Source organism: Protopterus annectens, chromosome 7.part0 (genome assembly GCF_019279795.1).
Source record: "Protopterus annectens isolate FY-2018-M chromosome 7.part0, PAN1.0, whole genome shotgun sequence".
Lineage (NCBI taxonomy): Eukaryota > Metazoa > Chordata > Ceratodontiformes > Protopteridae > Protopterus > Protopterus annectens.
The window spans coordinates 1469489552-1469511047 of NC_056739.1; the positions used below are offsets into that span (position 1 = coordinate 1469489552).

A 21496-nucleotide genomic window follows, 5' to 3' on the forward strand; every position below is an offset into this window, starting at 1 on the left:
ATTGCACTTAACTGACAACGATTTGAATTATAGAAGGCTTTTACTACAGAAAAAAAGTATATTAATTCACATTTTCTTATTCTGTCAACATTTCAAGTTAATAGTACTAATAGTTTTAAAAGTGTCCCTGATTATTTCTGGATTTTTCCTTGGTTAATTGTATTGATATTTGTCCCGGATTCAGTTGAGAGATGTGGAAAGGACTGTGTATCCACCAAACCACAGAGGAAGCCAAGTAGTTGTTAGTTTTTTTTTTTTTTTAAATAAATTTGGCTACTACAAAAATAAATACAATTAATCACAATAAGTTAAACAAGGTTGCGGTTTAATGCTGCCGTTGGCATATTATCACTAGGGAGCGCTCGCTCATTAGTCTTTTTCTCTTGCACATTTTACAAGTCTATGGCCTTTACGGTGGTTCGTTCTGTTGGGATGCTGAATCATATGACTGTGTTGCTTTCCTTTAGTCACGCTTACGCTGGGCTTGTACAGGAGGAGCGGCATTTCTAGTAGGCATAGTCTGCCTTCTCCTTCTGTAACATTAGCTCTTGGTTCTTTTAAACAGCAATTCGGGATGCTGGCCCTTTTCAACAGACTTCTGGATTGGTTTAAATCCCTATTCTGGAAGGAGGAAATGGAGTTGACGTTGGTGGGGCTTCAGTATTCCGGCAAGACCACCTTTGTCAATGTCATAGCCGTGAGTTTTTTTCCCTTGATGTTAAGCATCACTATTATTAGTCATTTTGCATTTTCTTAAATTGGCACGAAGTTCAAGATTTTTTTGGGGTGGGGTAGTGTGTGATTGCAGAGTGGCTATATATGAGTTGGTCATCATTTAGGATATTACTTATTACCCCCCCCGTGAGCAGGTATGGAACCGTTGGCTGTCCACATTTGTCTTGCTTGTACTATACCCCATAATAGTGTAATGGACTGGTTGGAGTGATGAAGATGTTTCTTTGCGCTTGCTACGGAATGTATTGATGATATAATATAGGCGATTATATGAGCATCCGTTGTGACGCAAGCTTTAATTTGCCTTTGGGTGAATTAAAGGTGTTCACAGATGTTGGTGTTGAAAGCTTTTACAACTGGCTACGACGGTTCCATTTGAGCAACCTACACTGCATGTTTTGTTTTCTTGTATAATTTTGGTAAAGGGCAAGTATGTAGCTTGCTTGTCAGAGATGTTCCAACTCTGTAATGTTTGTGGTATCTGTTGCCAGAGTTAACCTTCAAAGTATGATTGCGCAAGTTTTGACATGCACATTTAAAGTCTGTCTGTTTGGCTGAATTGTACCTGATTTTCCTTGTGTTACTGTGCTGCTGTCACTAGCGCCTTGATTGATGGAGAGGGTTGTAGTTTGTCTATATTTCTTTGAATCTTGCGGTCACTAACTGAACACAATAGCAGGCCAATTTTCAACAATGTTTACAGAATAGACCCGGCCTGCAGATAAGTTACACGTTTTTTTGTTAGTGATACGTAGTGTTTAACTCCTCGACACAATGTTCCTTTGCATATGCAGTAGTTTTCTTGCTTGTATTTCTGAAATTTACAAGTTGTCTTTTGTAGTGTATTAGTATTGACATTTACTGTTTGTGGTGCATTTCCAGATTTCTTACGAATAAGCATGTGAGGAAACTGTTAACTGATGAATACTGATATCAGCTCACGCTGGGCTGGTAGGGGTGGAGCGGCATTTGGCATAGTCATGTTCTCACTCCTGCTTGCTTGAAAAAATCGTTTGTCTGCTTTTGCTTGACCATAACTTCACTGGTATTATGTTTCTTTAAAACGTAAGATAACCTAGAGGTTTTATCAGAGTGTGTGTGTGTACATATTTTGTATTCTATTCTGCATGCTAAGGTTTTCTTTTTTTCTCAGTTTCTTTTAAGAGAGTTGTTTAAACAGATTATGTGCTACCGTTCTGCAATTCAAAACCCTAGCTTGTCTAGCAAAACTGTTGTATCACTTTTGCTGACATCACCAAAATGTATAAACAGTGGACCTTGGTCAGTTGTCATTTGTAGTATCTGCCACTGTCCTATTTCTGTGTGTACCAAGAAGATTGGAAGGGAATGTGCTATCTTGCCCAAATGTTTGAGCAACTTTTGTGAATACATATAAGAGCAGATGAAAGAAGTAAATTTTGCATCCTTACCTTGACATTTTTTGTTTGCACAAGTTAGATATTGTTTATTTGTATTGTCCCTTTTGTTCTGAATGTTTGAAATATTCCACAGGGTATTTCATGAAGCTGGCTTTGTGAAAGTGAAGATTGAATTACTGTATGTCAATATGACCTGTATTAATATGCATCTCTTGTCAATGTTCTCAAAGTTTCTGAGCTTAGAAAAGTGGATCTTGGACTCTGCCACATTTAAAGTGGAATTAAAAATTGTGTTTCTTAATACTCAAAAGGCATATTGGTAACAAGATATTTGCTTTACAGTTGATAGGGTTACCACCTGTCCCACTTTGCGAGGGACAGTCCCTCTTTGGGCAGTTGTGTCCTGACAAAAAATTTTAAAAAATGGCAAATGTCCTGAGATTTTAGGACAAAATTCTTTCCTATATTTTATGTAATAGTTGCATAAAACAGTTATTCTGCATCTAAAAATACCTAATGTTATAAGAAATAGAATAAGCAACTAAAATGCTACAAGAATAAGCTTTTATTTTAGGCAAAAAAGTTAAGTTTTATCCTTTGTACTGCTCACGGGTATGTCACCCTGTAAAATCTGATGTTTGTACCAAAAATGTCCCACTTTTGGCCATTTGAAAAGGTGGCAACCCTAACAGTTGAAGGTCTGGATTAATTTCTGATATCTCTACATTTTGTGGGCTCCATGTACAGCAGTTTTCTCATTTTTCCCCACACACCCAAAAAAAGGTTTAGTCGACTGGCTACAGTAAAATTGTCTATTTACCAGCTTTTGTAGCCTGGGGTCATAGCTCAGATGTGTCCATGAAAGGTCAATTCATTTGTCCACTTAAGCAGATATAAGTAAAATGAAAAAAAAATGCTTTGTTCTGAGGTATTGAATGTAGAATAGGCTAGTATTCTAAAGATGATGTCCAGATTCTTGTGTGGAGAAGATGAATACAGAAGTTTGCATTTACTTCCCATTTTTAGTGTCTGCTTTTGTTTATTTTTGTGAAATGTTAAAGCATAAATAATATGGATGTTAATTCTGTAATCCATTCCTTTACTGCATAGATACTTGCTTTCATGATAGTTATTTCACTCGGGATTGAAATGTGTAGCATTTAGAATTAATGCTTGATTGGCCATTAGACTATCATGACTGTGAAAGAAATGTTACTTTCCTTTTCAGTCAGGACTCCATAAAAAGACCTGAGTGTGAAGCATTAACCTATTCCTTGAGAGCTTCTGCCTAAAAATGTCTGCAGGTTTCTGCTTCCCTTGCATGTTACAGCTAACTCCGTGACCCTGCAGAGAGTCATTTCCCTGGCTAGTTATTGGGTCCCCTTGTTTATTATAATTCAGTAAAAACATGTCATTGAAGGATTCTGTTTACTAAGTGAAACTTTTTTTTTTTTTTTTATTGGATGGGGGTGTATAATTTTGTAACTAAGACTATCCATAGCTGGTTACTTTTCACATAGGCTATATTTGCTGTCAAATTTTTCTGCTTCTATGTTTAGAGGTAATAGAAGGCAGACCTTTATTTGACTAGACCATCATGCTGTTCTTACTCCTGCTTGTTTCAAAAATTCTTTGTTTAAATAGATTCATATGTACTTACTAGACTGTTGATCTTTGGGGACCCAAATGGTTTGGAGTGCACAGCTAGGCTTTGGGCTTATCCAGTACATGTTGGATTTGTGTGCATTTCCCTTGTCCATGAAGGTCATTGGTATTTATCCAGCGATGAATTTGCGGTTACCTGTCATTTAGTCCAAGTTACATTTGAGTAGAGAAGTACTGCATGTTGATTGGAAGCTGCTTCCATAGAAGTGGTATCTGCGCATACTGATTCCACCAGCGTCTTCTGTTAACCTTGCAAAAAGAAACTGAGGTTCCTTCAGTGGGTGTTTCTGATACTATTGCACTTCTGAATTTGTAATATGTCTGAGGCTGTATACATGAGACTGAGGTTGCCTCTCTGTAGCCTCTATATATTACTAAGAAGATAGAGAAGACTGTGAAACGTCCAAGTAGTGTTTGTTTTATGATTCGGGCTCTTGTATACCGAACTGAACATTCCAGCTGTAGCTAGTGCTTATAATGCCTCTTTCTATTTACCCAGCCAATCTGTGATTAGCCTCTCGAGGAACCAATTACAAACCATACATCTGGGTGTCAAACCCTTGGTTGTAAGCTGTAGGGTGACAAACGGTCTTCGGCACTCATCAGTGTTTGTTGGCCTGTGGTGCATTTTTGTTGGTGTAAAAAGTTGCACTGCAGGTTTGATTTGGATATTTATGGAGATTTTATATATATATATATATATATATATATATATATATTCAGATGGCTGTCTTGTCACTGTCAATCTCTGTGGAAGAGGCAGCTGCAGGTCTGCAAATAAAATATTTTGGTAGTAAATTCTGCAGAAAGGCAATATCACAGTCCCCTTTTCCTTACAAAGATGCAAAATATTGTACTGCACAAATGATAAAAATCACCTTTTGTATAGTGTTTTAAAATGAATCTTTAAGGTTTTTGCCTAAAACTACCTCACTGCTAATCTGTAGTGTCACCTCCCCTGGCTGTTGACAAGTGACAGATTTGGAAACTGTGGGGCTGTAAGCTGTGTGAAACTGTAGAGAGAGACCCTGTTCAAGGGTTGACAGAGGGCAAGCCTTTGTAACAAATTTGCAGGAGTGCTACCAAGAACACTCACTCAGGTGTTGTTGAAGGGTTGATGCTTTTGAACTTTTCCTTTATACAGCTTTGAGACATCTGCTTATTAATAATGTATAATTAAAAAAAGTTGTGAAAGCACAATATAACTGTAGCAAATGGAAACATTGAGATCTTGAGAGAGACTTTTTTCAGAGTGGGAGACCTTAAGCCATAGCTTGTTTGGCTTGTTCCTAAATTTGACCCTTTTACAGACACTGTGATCCCTTCTTTGACAATGACATGATTTTAATCTGACAAGCACAACAAAATTATTTTAAAGTGCACTTCTACAGGTTGCTGCTCTCCACAGTAGAATAATTTGATTTTCATGTAGTTAGAAAGATTTTATTACCTTTTTACAGCTGGTACTAAGTTGGATAGAGTGTAAGTATTATAAAAACATTTTCAGAAATCTTTACAGTTTAGCTATACCAGGTTATACGCAATGTAAAAACATTGGTTAAGAATAGATATTTAATATTGGAGCAATTTTAGCCAGTTAATAGATAAATTTAAGGTAAGTTAATAAAATAGAAATAGGAATTGCAGTGTGAATTGAGAGAAACAGGGTTATGACCTGTCTTAGAGTCGAGGAGAGAAATTGAAGTAAAGAAGCGAGTGAAGAATGGAGAATAAGGAGGTGTAAATAGATAGATGTTCATACTTATTGATGTAGTTTATCCTGCAGGAGTTCCCAGCTTATCCTGTGAAAGCTCCTAGTGGTCCCATTGAAGCTGAAAGGATTCTCTACATAATGTCATTGTCCTGCCTTTGGCATTCTGCCAGAGAACAGTGCCTGGTACACCTTCCAGAAGATGTCCTTTTTTTATACTCCAACCACTCCTCTCAACCCAGAGGATCATTGGCTTTATGCAAATCTGCCCAGATCTTCATACTTTTGAGGACTGGACACTGAATGCCTGGTAAATTAAGAGTTTTGCCCTTTGACTCTGTTTTTAGTATCACTTCATTGTCCAGTACAGGTTCTGCAGCCAGTATCCTTATTTGTCTTTACTCGTGAACAAGAACTCAAGTTACTTGGTGCCTCCATTTTTGGGTAGCTACTTCCACTGCTTGCATGTAGTGCAATCCATTCCTTTATCAGTACAGAGCATGGCCTATGATTTGGACAAGCTAATATTTCCAACTACTTCATACCCATCAATGATCAGAACTAGTGTACACTAGCTCAAGGCCAAGAGATATTGTCTACCAATGTTACGGATGCAATCCTTTCATATCCTATGTCGAATACTCTGCAGTCCGTTGGAAGTGCTTTTAGTTGTATCCTGGCCATGAAAATCACAAACAGGAAAGAAGTAGAGGCATACTTCGGAGAGGTAGAGGCATACTTCGGAGAGTTGTGCACCAATCTTGAATTCACTTTGGGGCTGAGAATATAGGCACAGCTCTTGCTCCACAATTACAGGGACTAAATGGCACCCACTAGTGTCCTTTGTATGTTACACTGTTGTAACATCACCACTGGACATATCTGCAAGGCATTCAAGGTCATAATGCCTTTCTCTATGTCCAAAAATGCATGTAAACCATACTGGTGGACTTCTTTTCCTGCTTAGGGGTTTCCACAGTGGATCATCTGTCCGCTCATGATTGGCAGTGGAGTTTTATGGTGTCGAGTTGCCAGCCTGGCACCCAACCTTCCACAGAAGGCACACACATACACACACTCACACCTACGGCCAATTTAGAGTGTTCAATCCACCTACAGCATGTCTTTGGGATGTGGGAGGAAATTGGAGCACCTGGAGGAAACCCACGTGACCACAGGGAGGACATGCAGACTCCGCACAGAAGGCACCCCAGCCGAGGATCGAACCGTAGAACCTCTTGCTGTGAGGTCACAACGGGAGACTCTAAATTTGTTTTGAACTGGAAACTTTCTTTTACATGGATTAAATGTCATTAGTGAAGTCTCATTTCCAGCAGCCTAATGTAGGATTTATTTGGGAGCTGTGAAGCATGATCATATATTTATAATGGGGAGCACTCTCTCGTCTGTTTCTGAAAATGTGGATTACCAACTTGCCATTATAAAGATAGTTTACTCTTTCCGTGCAGTCTTGAAAAGATACTCTCGCACATCTTGACACACACAGTAGTCTATGTATGTATGCCCGTGTGTACATGTTGTTTTTTTATATATATATATATATATATATATATATATATATATATATATATATATATACACACACACACACTACTGAAGTGACTTTCATGTACAGAATGCTGCCTAAATGCTGCCTAACCTTTAGTTTGCTTCTGGCCCTTCCTGCTCAGAGAAAGGCGTGTGTGCTGGTTCATAGGTTATAGGTTCATAGGTTTATACTAGGCTATCTGCCCTAAGGCATTTATAAGCCTAGCCCAAAGTTTTGTGGCTTACGCCACCCCTTATATGAAAAAATACTGTACCCATTAGTTTGTTGTGCCTCTGTCCAGCAGTGACACAGAGATGATTCCCGGGGTAAACCTACGATCTCCCATCCACAGGTCAAGATTTCTCTTGAGCAGAGCCAGCGAGGTGCTCTGCCTCACATGGACCGGGATTTTATTCCACAGCATAGGGAGTTTGAGTGATAAATCTATCCCTCCAGCACGTCCTATTTATATCCGCGCTAAGGTTTAAGTCGCTTGCTCTAGTGGTTTTGTTGGATTTGGATTTTTTGAGGTGGAGCATGTCCATTAATTCCGGGTTGGACATGGCCTTGTATGTCAGGCACATGTCACCTCTGAGCAGACTGTATGCGACTGAATAGAGCTGGAGTTTCTTCAGTCTGGCAGCATATGACAGATTTTGGAGTCCCTTTATCCTTTTGGTGAGGAACTTTTGGGGTCTCTCCAATTGCTGCAGATGTCGGGTGAGATACAGGTTAGTGTGCTTTCTTCATCTGTCAGCCTTCTCCCCAGTTGATAGTGCTATCCACTATTGGAGGCAACTGCCTGTGCAGTGTCGTGCTATTGCTCTACTCTGAATTATTGGGTGGTTTGTCAGACCCTCTGAGGCCTTTCTGAAGTCACTGCCCACAGTCTTTGTGATTGAAAATGCACCTGCATTTACTAGACTTTCATGGTTCACAGACTTTCATGGTTCACTCCTGCATCTGTCTGTTTTGGTGTGTTTTTTTGTATTGTTTAGTGTTTTCTAATAGCTTTACTATATTGTTTGTATACCAGATAAAGCTCCACACATCTTGGGTGTGCCTACATTCTGTAATGCTGTTGGAAGATCGTAGGTTATGCACTTTAATGGCTGCTTAAATACCAAAATGAGTGGAAGCGGCAGCTTGAGATGATGTATTTTTGGTGTAGAAGAGAAAATGCAGTCCTTGCTGCCAAGTTTTCAGTAATTTCTTCACTAAAGTCTTTTCAGCGGATGCTATAATCCACCTTTCTTTTGATCTGAAGCAACAAAAATGGATGCATAGCTGGCTTGCATTTTTTTTTTTTTTTTAAAATAGAGGATTTAAATTGGGTTTGGTTCATTAGCATACAGTGTTGTGGTCCTGAGACATTGAACAGAAGAGCATTAAAGAGGGCCCTGTACAAACCTGTTAAGGTGTAGAAATTGCACCCTGCTGGTGGCAAGTTTTCTGTTTTGGGTACTCAGACTTATATGATGTGTTTAAGACTTGAGGTTGTATCATTGAGGAATACAGGATTTTTTTTTTGAGTGCACAGTTGCTTGAATGCCAAGGGCAGGTAATGAAGAATCTTTCATCCTAAAGGACGTGCTGGAAGTAGCACTTTAGTACACAGGTGGTTCCCAGATATTATACCATGATTTCCCCCCCCCCAAAACGTGCATGCTGATTGGCCAGCGTGCCCGTTGTAAATCGAGTTATACTAATAGAAAAAGGTCCGGTCGCCCGGACTTTTTTCCATTAGTATAACTCGTTTTTTTAAAACACTGTCTTGCTATGTTAAATGGGTTTAACATAGCGAGACAGCTTTAAAATAAGCAACGGAGATCTCTGTTGCTTATTTTAGCTGTCTCGCTATGTTAAACCCATTTAACATAGCGAGGCAGTGTTTTGTGTTAACGGAGAAAGCAAGATCTTTGCTTTTTATAGCCATGTTAAATGAGTTTAACATAGCGAGACAGTTTTAAAATAAGCAACGGAGATGTCCGCTGCTTATTTTAACTGTCTCGCTATGTTAAACTCATTTAACATAGCTTAAACACTAAAAAGCAACGGAGATATTGCTTTCTCCGCCTTTTGCTCAACTCTGATGTACTCGCGCAGCGCGCAGTACATCAGAACTGCCGCGGATGCCAGACATCTGCGGAAGGGCAGTAAACAGGCATTATACTATGCCATTATTTAAGAAAAGTAATAGTTTCTTTTCTTAAATAATGTCATGGTATAATAGCAATAACCCACGCCTGGGTGTGGGTAATGCTAAATTTACCCACAGTTGGCTTTGTTTGGTAATTAACTTTATTTGGTAAAGTAGTGGAATGGATAAAGAGTTGAAACAAATACTTGAAATTTTAATATTTATGGATCTGAGAGTTTGGGAGTACAGACCCGGAAAAAGGCTTAGATTAGTCCCTCTAGTATATTTTGTTATTGGGTATACTCAGTTTTATTTAAAGAACTTGTAGAATTCTGAAGAAGTATTACTGTCTTACTAAATTGGATGAAATGTTTTATTTAACTTGCAGTTAATTTCATGTAGAAATTCTTCCAGCATAGTAGAGTAGTTAAAAGTTATTTTAAGAGCAGGATACATTCTAGTTAAAATGTAAAAGGTGTTGTAACAAATGCCCTTTGCAGTTTTGACAAGTATTTGTCAAAACTTTGATCACAAGTTTGGAGTTCATCTTAACTGCTACCAAGAAGCAGACCTATTTGGTTTGTTTTGCTATTGTGGGAAGTGCTGTATAGGCTAAACTAAAAGTCTAATTAGGAAAAAGAATGCAAAAGCATATTTGGGGTATAAAAACTAAGATGGCTGCTAGTGTTACAGCAGTACATTTTGTTAGTATGTACTAGGGGTAAAATTTTAATTTTAAATTTTACAGTATTTATATGTATTTCCTAATCCAGATTTACTTTTTTAATGTTTAGGAAGTTTTGTTAGAAAGGGAAGCGTGGTGGTTTTATACACACACGTTACAGCTAGGTTTAAATAATGTTTTAGATATGAAATTTGTTGTAATTACAGTGATCTTCAATAATAGACTTGAAATAGTGTTTAGTTTGTTTAAATTGTGAAAAGATAATTAGTGGTTTGTGTCTATTTAAACCAGTTTGGAAGTTTGTGAACCTGTGAGGGCATACGCCCAGGCACCAGTTCGTTGAAGTTGATTTAACAGCGCTCCATTTTGTTTTCCTTAATCAGGTTTATTTAAAGGAAAAACAGTTTAACTCCACTCTTAGTTGCTTTTCTCTTTACAGTGCGATTCTAGTACTGTGTAGGATCCTGAAACCTGCTTCTACTTATAAAACTTTCATTTCCTCACTGTGGTATCAAAGTAAGGGAAAGACCACCCACTTTTTTAAAAGCTTAAATTCTCACATATTTGTCTACACCTGTATGATGCATCAGAGATACGGAGACATTTTGTAGCTTAGGCTGCCGTAAACAAGACGGAGAGGTGTGAAACTGTGTTTCATTGTCCTTTATTGCAGAGAGGAAGAGAGCCTCACAGCTGCTTCCAATGTAGCCATTACTTTCATAGCAAAACAGAGCAATTTCACTCAGGGCAGTTGTCTCTCGACAACTAAGCAGCATCACAGTATTGAAATGTTGAGCTTTACACTTTTTAAATGTTTATATTACTTTACATTTTAAGATGACTTGAATGTAGTATTAGAGGTCTGTGACATTTAGAGAAGTCAGAAAATATTTTTTCTTGTAAAGTGTTGGCACATTTACCAAAGTGTAGGAGGAGGGGCTGTCAATTCATCTTGGGAGTACAAAATGATACTTTGAAAAGGTCTGCAGTTTAGCAGCTGTTTTAGTTTTTCCTTGGTGTACTATAAAACAAGCCCTGTGATGCATACAGATGAGGGCAATTTGAGAAATAAAAGCAGTCCTTTTACAGACAGTATGTAAGATGACTGTGACTGACACTAATGCCATTATATATGTGGCAAATGCCATTATATATAAGTGGCATGGGAATACACCACTACTACTTGAGTCTAGCATGACTCATATAAAGCAGACTTGAAATGTATTCTGGGAAAGAGGCTTGAAGAAAAAAAAAACACATTATGTCAAGTCCCATTGATGGTCGTTAAGCAGGTAATATTCAAAAAATTCTAGGCAGCAGTCAGAGTGATTTTTGAGATGTTAAAATAACTTAAAACGAGAGTGAAAATATACTTCAGTTTTCCTTTAAACACTCACCTATATGTATTTTACCATCCAGAAATCCTTTGGACTCCCAATTTGCCTTTGCCTGTGTGACGGACTAAGCAGCAAAGATTCCTTATGTTTTCACTTTTGGTTACGATCCACAGTTTTACAACCTTAAAGTGTTGCAAAGCTATTTCCAGCTACTGTGAGCTATATGAAGAAAAAAAGATGAGCTGCCCTACAACCATAGTTTAGTGAAGTACTTGTGGTCACCTAAGTGTGTGTGTTTTAATAGAAGTACACACAAACGCAATGCTAAATTCTTGCAAGCTCATTAAAGTGTTCTCAGCTCATTCAGTGATGGCGTTAGCAAGTTTCTCACTTAACACTATATTTATTTTTTTGAAACTAACTTTTCATTCCTCCATTTGATTGAAAATGGACTCCAGCTTTAAACGGCTTACAGTAAAAGATTGAAAGGATTCCAATTTAAAGCTTTTTTAACACTACCTTCAGAGAAAGTCTTAAGATATTGTGAAGTTGCAATACCATCACTATCACTGTAGCTGTATGGAGGGAAAATTATTTGTTTTCTGATGCCCTGGCTGTGCATTATTATAGATTGCCTTCATTTCAGAATACAGTTACAGATGAATTTGCGTGAATATGGGAAGTCTGCATGGTAGCCCTTTTGTGATGCATTAGTGCAGAGTGTGATTGATTTCTATATATTATTGTTTGTATCAGAATCGGAGTATCAAGCAGAGTTTTAATCCTATAACTGTTTTATTTATGGCAAAACTATCTTAATGTGGTGTCCTTTTAGTATCCGCTGCTTAAAGGGGGGGGGGGGTCGGGAGACTTTGTGTAACAAAAAAAAAAAAAAATTGTGCTGTAAAAGTAAATGTTGAAATGAACCATTTTTGCTAGTATGCATATGCTCTACAACTTATTTTATTCCATGTTAGACGTTTTCATGAAAATTTAAAAATGCAGCTCCCTTTTACATATTCCTTGTATGCCTTCACTGTTAACCACTTCATCCCTGGTCCTGTTTTTTTGGCACCATGGCATGTCTTAGATGTCCTATCTCCTTCAGGCAGCTAAGGACCTTTTCTCAGGACTTTAATTTATATTGTGTTGGTAGGGGCTGAAAGAAGGGGCATGATTTATTTTCATTTGTACATAATTGCTTGAACTATCCAATGGAAAAATTTTGGTTTTGTGCACTGCGGCACTTTATGGCTTCTATATTGGGTAATAAGCCAGGAATATATTCCAAGTTTCAAATTTGAATACGGAGAGAAGGAAACTCTTGAACTTTGTTTTTCTTAATTGGGATATGTTCCAATACTTCTTCAAAACCCCTTATTTTGTGTTTTGGCTGGTTATCTTTCAAAATGTAAAATATTGGCGAGAAGTTTGTCCAACAGACATTTTAATAAAAGCTGAAGGCAGAGCCATCCACTTAATACCAGACTTCTTCCCTGTCTCTGCAACATTTCACAGCTCAACCTGTGTTTAACAATAGTTGGTCCTAATGAAGCGGCAAGGGGCCCTTCTCCTGAGAGGTAAATGGGGACACTGTTCACTAGGAAGCAGGTAGATATTTTAGTACCCAAGCCACCTCAACCAACTTTCCACAACCCAAAGGCTCAGGTTTTAAGGAAATCTTCCTGGATTGCAGAGTTTGTGTATTTACAACTTAGCCTAGCAGTCCTGCAAACAAAACTTTCTGCCACTTTTACTACCTGAGCTTGTGACTTGGGTGAAGATTGAATATTGACTGCCTGGTAAATTTTTGAGTGTTGTCCTGTGACTTTTTTTTTTAGTATCGCTGTCATCGTCCAGTACAATGTTTGCAGTACCGCAGCCACTGGCCAGGCAGTTCACCCTCCTTCACTTTTAAAAACTCAGGCTTTTTGTCGGCTCTGTGGCTTAGAGGGAGGAAACTAACCATGGCCCAGGCAACCTTGGTTTGATTAGTGGCTTGTCTGAGGTGTGGACTGGGAATGCTGGGAGTATCCATCCCAGGGGATGACCTTTCTCTAGGCATTCTTTGTGGGAGCCATGACATAAGGGGGAGTAGCCCTCCGATGTAAACATGCAAACAAATGGAAGAGAGGCATGAAGGGATAGGTTGTGTGGAGGGGGTGGAATCCTCTGGTGCAAGCCATCAGTGGCAACCCTCTCACAAGGATGCCCTTAAGTTTTGCCCTAGCCTTTGCAGTACAGCTGAGATAGTCTGGGAGCTTTAAGAGAGGCTGGTAGATCTGGCAATGGACAATGCCACTGAGTAGGCTGGAATGAAGCAGAATGGGGAAACTGACACCTACTCCAGTTATGTAGACTGTTCTCTGAAGGTGAAGGAAAGCAGCCAATCTTTTGTCAGTACAGACCATGACCCAAGTGCCAATTTTCATTCCAGTCACTTCAGACTTGTTAGTGAACAGCTTCATTGTATGCTGATGAATAGTGAAGTCCAGGAAATGACATTCTGACAACAGTAGAGATGCAACACTTCTGTATCCCTGATCTCTGTATTCTACAACTCTTAACTGTGCTTGAACTTTATCTTGTATATGAAAACCACAACCTCAAGGGGAGTTGAAATGTACAGTTGGTGGAGTTCGATACGCAGAATGTGAGCATAGCTTTTAGCCTCGCAAAGGGACCAAGTGGCGCCCACCAGTCACTCTGGTATGTCATAACTGTTGCAGCATTTCCACAAGGTACACCTGCAAGGTATTCCACTATACATGGTTGCATGTTTTTTTGACTGGTCTAAAAAAATAAATAACTAGTATACACAAGCCTGATGGACTTTACTGTGCCTGTGGGCCATTGCAGGGGTACTAATGTTCGAAGAGTAAAAAAGAATTTTATACAAGACCAAGTTAGTCTGTATTGGAAGCTCAAGTCTCTCCAGAGTAGCAGTTAATCCTTGTGAATAGTCTTCTTTTCAGAATCCAATACAGGCTCTTCAGGATATTTGAGAAGCTTAATTCCTTTGTAACTGAAACACACACACCTGTCCTCCTGTCTGAAAGAGTAAATTGTTTAACTAGGTTTGTCTGAGATGTATATAGATGACAAATTCAACTTTTTCTTTTATCTGATTTGACCTTGTACCAGTCCCAATAACTTATTCTAAGATGTTTTGCCATCTGTGTGCTATTATGCATATTTGTGCCAGAGCAAATTCTTCCATAGACGTTGTCTACTATGGAAAATTTGAAGTTAGTGCACATTAGTGAGTGTTTGGCTAAATAATTGCTAGTGCCTTTCTTTCTAGCCAAATTGTGTTCATAAATTTTTCTCAACAGGTTTCTTAGAGTTTGACCAAAATAGAGCCCTGGACAGGAATTGCAACATACCAAATAAACTACTCCTTGTGAGTTCCAACACAGAACCCTGGGCAGAAAGGGATGATAAAAGGACAATTCATCAGACTTGGTAGGCTAACCAGTAAACAAACTGTTTTTGAGGAAGAAGCAGAATGTTTAAGATAACTTTTCCTCCAAAAGGCTACAACGGTGACTGGCTTAAGATCATCATCAAGGAAATGTTTTTGCTCCGATCAAAAAACAGGGAAGATGAGTTGACTTCCACAAATACTTTATTGGTTAAATACACCAAAGCTTTTCCACGTCTGATTTCTAGTGACTTGCATCTTATCTGAGACATACTCCGAGATAACTGGAAGATTATTTCAGGAAATGGTGAATTAGCCAAAATTATTGGCGACAGCCCTTCGTTTACCTACAAGAGAATTTCATAACTTAAGATCCATGTTAGAAGATCATCAAACTGCACCATCAGAAACAAATACAACTGCCACACTTCTAAGTACATATGTAAGCCGTGCAGATTTTATTAGCAACACTTCTAACGTTCACATCAAGGCAATAAATTTAAACCATTGAGCAAGAAACTGATATAATTGTGATTTAACAAGGAGTTGTTTACTATAGCAATAACCCACGCCTGGGTGTGGGTAATGCTGGATTTACCTACGGTTGGCATGGTTTGGTCACAAGGGCGAAGCCCGAGTGGCCAAACGGAGCCAACCGTGGGTAAATCCAGCATTACTCACACCCAGAAGTGGGTTATTACTATTATACAATGACATTATTTAAGAAAAAAAATAATTACTTTACTTTACTTTTCTTAAATAATGGCATTGTATAATGCCTCCTTGCTGCCCTTCCGCAGCTGTCTGGTATTCTGCGGCACTTCTGATGTACTGCACATGTTAATGCCTCCTTGCTGCCCTTCCGCAGCTGTCTGGTATTCTGCGGCACTTCTGATGTACTGCACAAGTGTATGCGTACGCAGTACATCAGACCTGTGGGCAAAAGCAATGGAGAAAGCAAGATCTCCGTTGCTTTTTACAAACTGTTTCGCTATGTTAAATGGGTTTAGCATAGCGAGACAGCTTTAAAAAAAGCAACAGAGAATCTCCGTTGCTTTTTTTAAAGCTGTCTCGGTACGTTAAACCCATTTAACATAGCGACAGTTTTGAAAAAAGCAATGGAGAAAGCAAGATCTCCGTTGCTTTTTACAAGCTGGCTCGCTATGTTAAACTCGTTTAACATGGCGAAACAGTGAGAAAAAAAGAGTTGTAGTAATGCAAAAAGTCCGGGCGACCAGACCTTTTTCCATTACTATAACTCTGATTTACAACGTGCACACTGACCAATCAGCGTGCACGTTTTTTAATATTAATGGGGGGGGGGGAGTTGTATAATTGGCATTTTGTGATTCTGCCCAGGGTTCTATATTTCAAAAACTGAGAAAGTTGTCAAAGAATTTATGAACACAATTTGGCTATGAAGGGGAAAAAATAGTAAATTCTTCAGTACATGTTAGTGAGTGTTTGGCTAATGACAAAAAATGCAGTTTTTCATAGTAGATACTGTCAGTATGGAAGAATTTTCAAGTTATTACAATGTCCTACTTGAATGCCATGAATCCTGGTGGCAAATAACACTGCAGGCAGATACATTTCCTGGTCTTAATGAAACAGTAAACATTAAATGTTTTCTGATGGCACAAAGACTTGAAATGCTAAATACTACTGTTCTTAACCTTGATTTTCTTATTTACAGAAATGTTTTCATTGTAGTTATATTAGTTTTGTCAGCAACACTATATCATTTCAGATGGAGAGTAACGTTTCGGTACTTTTCCGTTAATGGGGCAGCAGCCAAAACGTCTGATGTGAAGTCACAGCTGCTTTTTTTTCTGCTTGTAACTCTGTCTTTGTCCTCCCACTCTTAGTCATTTTTATATTCTGAAAGTGTTCTTTTTGCCTCTCTTCCTCAAATAGAGCCCAAGCCACAGCTTTCATTAAAGGGACTCAGTTTATTTAAGTTTTATCAAATGTAAGGTACTCAGTAATCCGAATGCACAAAATATCACGTCCTACAGTGTAAAAGTATATTCTCATCAATACAATGGTTCGGTTACACTTGCTTAAGTACAGCTCTGTCTGTCAAACTAGTAAAGAAAAGTGGCAGTTTTACATGGTGGTTAATAATAAGATCCCATTACTGTGAGTAATTGCTTAAAAAGCAAGACGTCATGTTTCGTGACTTCTAAGACATTGGATGTTCAGACTTCAGCATCTGACTTTTTTCCTTCGCGGAAACTAACTGGTGCCGTTGTGCAGAAGGTTTTTGCAGCCAAATTTATTTATTTTTTTTTTGACTTGCCCCAAATCAAGAAATTTTACTAACTTAAAGTGAAACACAACTTGAGGATGTCTGTTCACTGTAATTTCTGTCTGTGGCACAACGTTTATTTATACATTCATTTGCTTTGAAGAGGTTAGGGGAAACTGGCAGAAGGGAAAAAAGATCCTTCAAAAGTTTAGGTACTTCTCTGGGCACACTTAGCGGCAATAGTTATGTTTTTATGAAGATTGTTGCCCTGTTAATGGAAAAGTACCAACATTTCTGATTGGTTAGTACTTGGTTATATTTCTTGAACATGATTTAAAATTTCCTTTAAGAAGGAAAGAGGGAACAGAGACGTAATTTTGATTAGGGACAATTGTGATTCATTTGATGCTACTTTTTAAACTTGGGCTGTGTACTTGGTTTTAACTCTGAAGTTCTATTGAAAATAAAGACCGAAAGGGCTTGGTATTTACAGCTTGTGTTTGGAACTCCTTCCATGCTTGCCCTTGCAAAGTTAAAATTCATTGCCATTTGTGTAAGTGCAAATTTTGCTAATCGTGCTGCAATTTTATTCACTTAAACTACTTGTTTTCCCTCCCCAAAAGTAAAATCATTCCATTGTGGGTATTTTTATTCAGGCCTTAATATAGATGTTTTTCCTCATTGGCTGACTTTAAGAAGGACAATCCCACAGTTTAAAATTTGGGTTGAAACTCTTTTCTGAAGAGGGAGGGGATGACAGTGTCTTCAACACCCACTTTGTCATCATGGAACCCCTCCTTTCCTATAAGCTTACTGAGAATGTACCATTCCATTAAAGTTTAGCCTCCACACAGGATGCGCACATTAATTTCTATATTCTTTCACAAACTGCTTATTTTTTAAGAATCTTGCCAAGCTGCATAGAGAGAGATTAAGTAACAGTGCTGCTCAGTGATCCTTTGTATTTATTTTATTTTGCTTTTTATGCAAGTTGTCATAGAAGTGCACTTATTGCATTTGTAAATGAAAGCTTATAGAAAAAATGGATTGAACAAGCATTAACTACCAAAAAAAAAAACCTGCTGAACTGTTTTGACTGTGGAATGCATCAGCATTCCCTTTTACAGCTTGCTCATAGAACTTGCAGTTCAACTGCAATAATGTCACAATGTTATGTACGTGCGTTTGTGTATGGATATGCCTATCGTGAACATGCCAGTGCGCAAATGTGGGTGTGACAGGTATATGGTGATCTGCACCCTAAAAATCACTCAACGTCTTAATGCAAGAAATCTCAAAGCCTAAAGCTATGGTCTGACAATGGCCCAAAAATAGGGACAGATTTTAAATATTGCTTTGAAAACTTTAGCCCAAAAATGTCAACGTATTTTCTGCAGGATATAAAGTCTGAAATTCAAATGTATATCCTAATCTGTCCTCCCGTGATTTGTTAGAAGGCCGTATTTTAAGAACAGACCAAAAAAAAAAAGGCAAAAGTCTTGATGTGTAAAACTCTGGACAGAGGTATGACCCCAAAGCATGCCTCTCAGCCTCTTAAAGCAAGAAATCTGGACAAAGCCACAAGTAATGGGTCGGTGAAATGCTTGTGCAGACATGGGCATACCATTGAAAGGGTCACTGGAGGATATGTTTCAATGTGAATGAAGTGCTTGGTTATACATGGACAAACTGCTGCTGGGGTCGCAGAGATCATTGGGAGAAATGTTTCCTTTGGTGTCATTGAAGTACTTGTGAAAGCATGGGCAGACTACAGAAGGGATCAGTGGGAAAATGAATCCTTTTTGTCTGTCCCTGTCACAAAGACTTCACTAATCTACTGAAGGGATTGCTGGGGGGAAACATTTAACTTGGTGTTTTGAAGTGGCTGCCCATACATGGACAAACTACTGAAGGGGTCATGGGGGGGGGGTGTTGCATTTGGTGTCAGTGAAGTGCTTGTGCAGACATGGACATACTACTGAAGGGGTCATGGGGGGGGCGTTGCATTTGGTGTCAGTGAAGTGCTTGTGCAGACATGGACATACTACTGAAAGGGTCATTTAGGGAAATTTCATTGCATTTCAGTGAAGTGCTTGGGCGTACATGGACAAACTACTGAAGTGGTTATTGGTGAAATCCATTTGGTGTCAGTGAAATACTTGTGCAGACATGGTCATAGTACTGGAAGGGTTGTTGGGAGAGCGATTTCATTTGCGGCTAGTGCAGACATGGACAGTATACTGAAAGGAATATTGGGGGAATATTCTATTTGGTGATAGTGATGTGCTTGGGCTTGCATTGACAAACAACTGAAGGATTGTTGGGGAAAATGATTTGTTGTCAGTGAAGAACTTGTGTAGGTATACTTGGCAGAAATGTTTCATAGGACAGGAAAGTGCTTGTGTATATATGGACAAAATACAGTAGAGATCATTGGGGAAAGGTTTCATTTGGTGACAGTGAAGTGCTGGTGTGTACATAAACTACAGTGGGGATCATGGAGGAAATCTTTCATTTTGTGTCGGTGAAGTACATAGACATACATGGGCAAGCCACTGAAGAGGTCATTTGAGAAGTGTTTTGTTTGGTGACAGTGAAGTGCTTTGGTATACATGGTCAAACTATCGAAAGAACTGTTGGAGGAAATGTTGCATTTTGATATCAATGAAGTGCTTATGCAGACAAGGACAAAGCAGTGAAGGGGATTGTTGAGGAAATGTTTTTCATTTAGTACTGATGAAATGCTTGTGTAGACAAATTACTGAAGGGACTTTTGTCCAAAAAAAAAATTGCATTTGGTGTCAGTGAAATGTTCATTCATGGGACCAACTACTGCTGGGGTCATGGGGGAAATGTCACTTTTGATGTCAATTATTGGGAGAAGAGTTCCATTTGGTGTCACTGATCTGTGTGTCTGAGTAATATCTGTGCTTGTGTGTGTATAAAATATATACACACGAGTGTGTTTTTGCATGTGTGTGAAAATGCGCATCTATAAAATGTCAATAGATGTGTATACATGTGTGCGGGGTGGGTTATATGTATTTGTGTGCTTGTGTGAAGGTGTGGGCATACTAATATTTGTGTGTACCTACATAGTGTGAAGGTGTGGGCATACCAATATTTGTGTGTACCTACATAGAAGTGCATGTGTGTATATATGCTGTACTTGTGCACAGGTTTTGTATGTCATAAGGATGAATATACATGTCTGCATAGGTTCATAGGTTTATACTAGGCTATCTGCCCCAAGGCATTTATAAGCCTAGCCCGAATTTTTGTGGCTTACGCCACCCCTTATATGAAAAAATACTGTACCCATTAGTTTGTTGTGCCTCTGTCCAGCAGTGAGACAGAGATGATTCCCGGGGTAAACCTACGATCTCCCATCCACAGGTCAAGATTTCTCTTGAACAGAGCCAGCGAGGTGCTCTGCCTCACATGGACCGGGACTCTATTCCACAGCATAGGGAGTGTCTGAGTGATAAATCTATCCCTCCAGCACGTCCTATTTATATCCGTGCTAAGGTTTAAGTCGCTTGCTCTAGTGGTTTTGGTGGATTTGGATTTTTTGAGGTGGAGCATGTCCATTAATTCCGGGTTGGGACATGGCCTTGTATGTCAGGCACATATCACCTCTGAGCAGACTGTATGCGACTGAATAGAGCTGGAGTTTCTTCAATGGCAGCATATGACAGATTTTGGAGTCCCTTTATCCTTTTGGTGAGAAACTTTTGGGGTCTCTCCAATTGCTGCAGATGTCGGGCGAGATACATCCCAAATGGGGCATTGTACTCAATCATTGGTCTGATAAGTGAAGAGTACAGGGGAACAATGACCTCACTAGATCTGGATGTGAATCCCTTCATGATCAGGTGGGCAATGTAGAAGGTCTTTCTAACCACTTTAGCAATGTGAGTGTCAAAGGAAAGGCCACTGTCAACCTGGGTTCCCAGGTCCCTGATAACCTCTTCTGTGCTTAGTGGATTGCCACCTCTTCTGTGCTTAGTGGATTGCCACCTATATGGTAGCTTGGGGTTACCTTGTTTTTCCCGAAGGGTATGACTATACATTTTTTGGCGTTTAACTTCAGGCCATGGCTCTGGCACCAGCTATCTGTTTCCGTGAGTCCCTTCTGAAGGATATCCGTGTCCGATGCACTTTCCACTATGGCGCCGAGTTTGCAGTCGTCTGCAAACTTTGTCAGCCAAAGTCCTCCCATGTTGGCCTGTACTTCTGAGAAGTAGATGCCGAACAATAGGGGGCCAAGGACCGAGCCCTGTGGGACACCACTTGTGACCGGCTTGGAGTCTGACATAGCGCCAGCAACTCTAACCCTGTGGGTTCTGTCCTTAAGCCAGTTTGCAACCCATCTTGTGACATATGGGTTTACAGTTAAGCTGGTAAGTTTTTCTACAATACCTGAGTGGGGTATTGTGTCGAAAGCCTTTGCAAGGTCAAGGTATTTATTTATTTATTTATTTTATTTTACATTTGTTAACCGGGCTAGTCTGGCTGGATACATGTCCATTTTCAGCAGAGGCCCGAGGAGAAAAGCTCCACTATCAGAATAAGACAATACAGTTTACGAAAAACATTACTAAATTAACACTAACAAAG

General features: G+C 39.1%; 1 protein-coding gene across 1 annotated transcript in view; it reads left to right on the plus strand.

The window, feature by feature from the left end:
* Positions 1-437: 437 nt before the first annotated feature.
* Positions 438-21496, plus strand: part of ARL8B (ADP ribosylation factor like GTPase 8B) — a 361003-nt gene continuing 339944 nt past the window's right edge. Inside the window, exon 1 of the mRNA XM_044078018.1 lies at positions 438-697. Coding sequence (XP_043933953.1) covers positions 575-697 — 123 coding nt within the window. The 5' untranslated portion in view covers positions 438-574. The remainder of the gene's footprint in view (positions 698-21496) is intronic.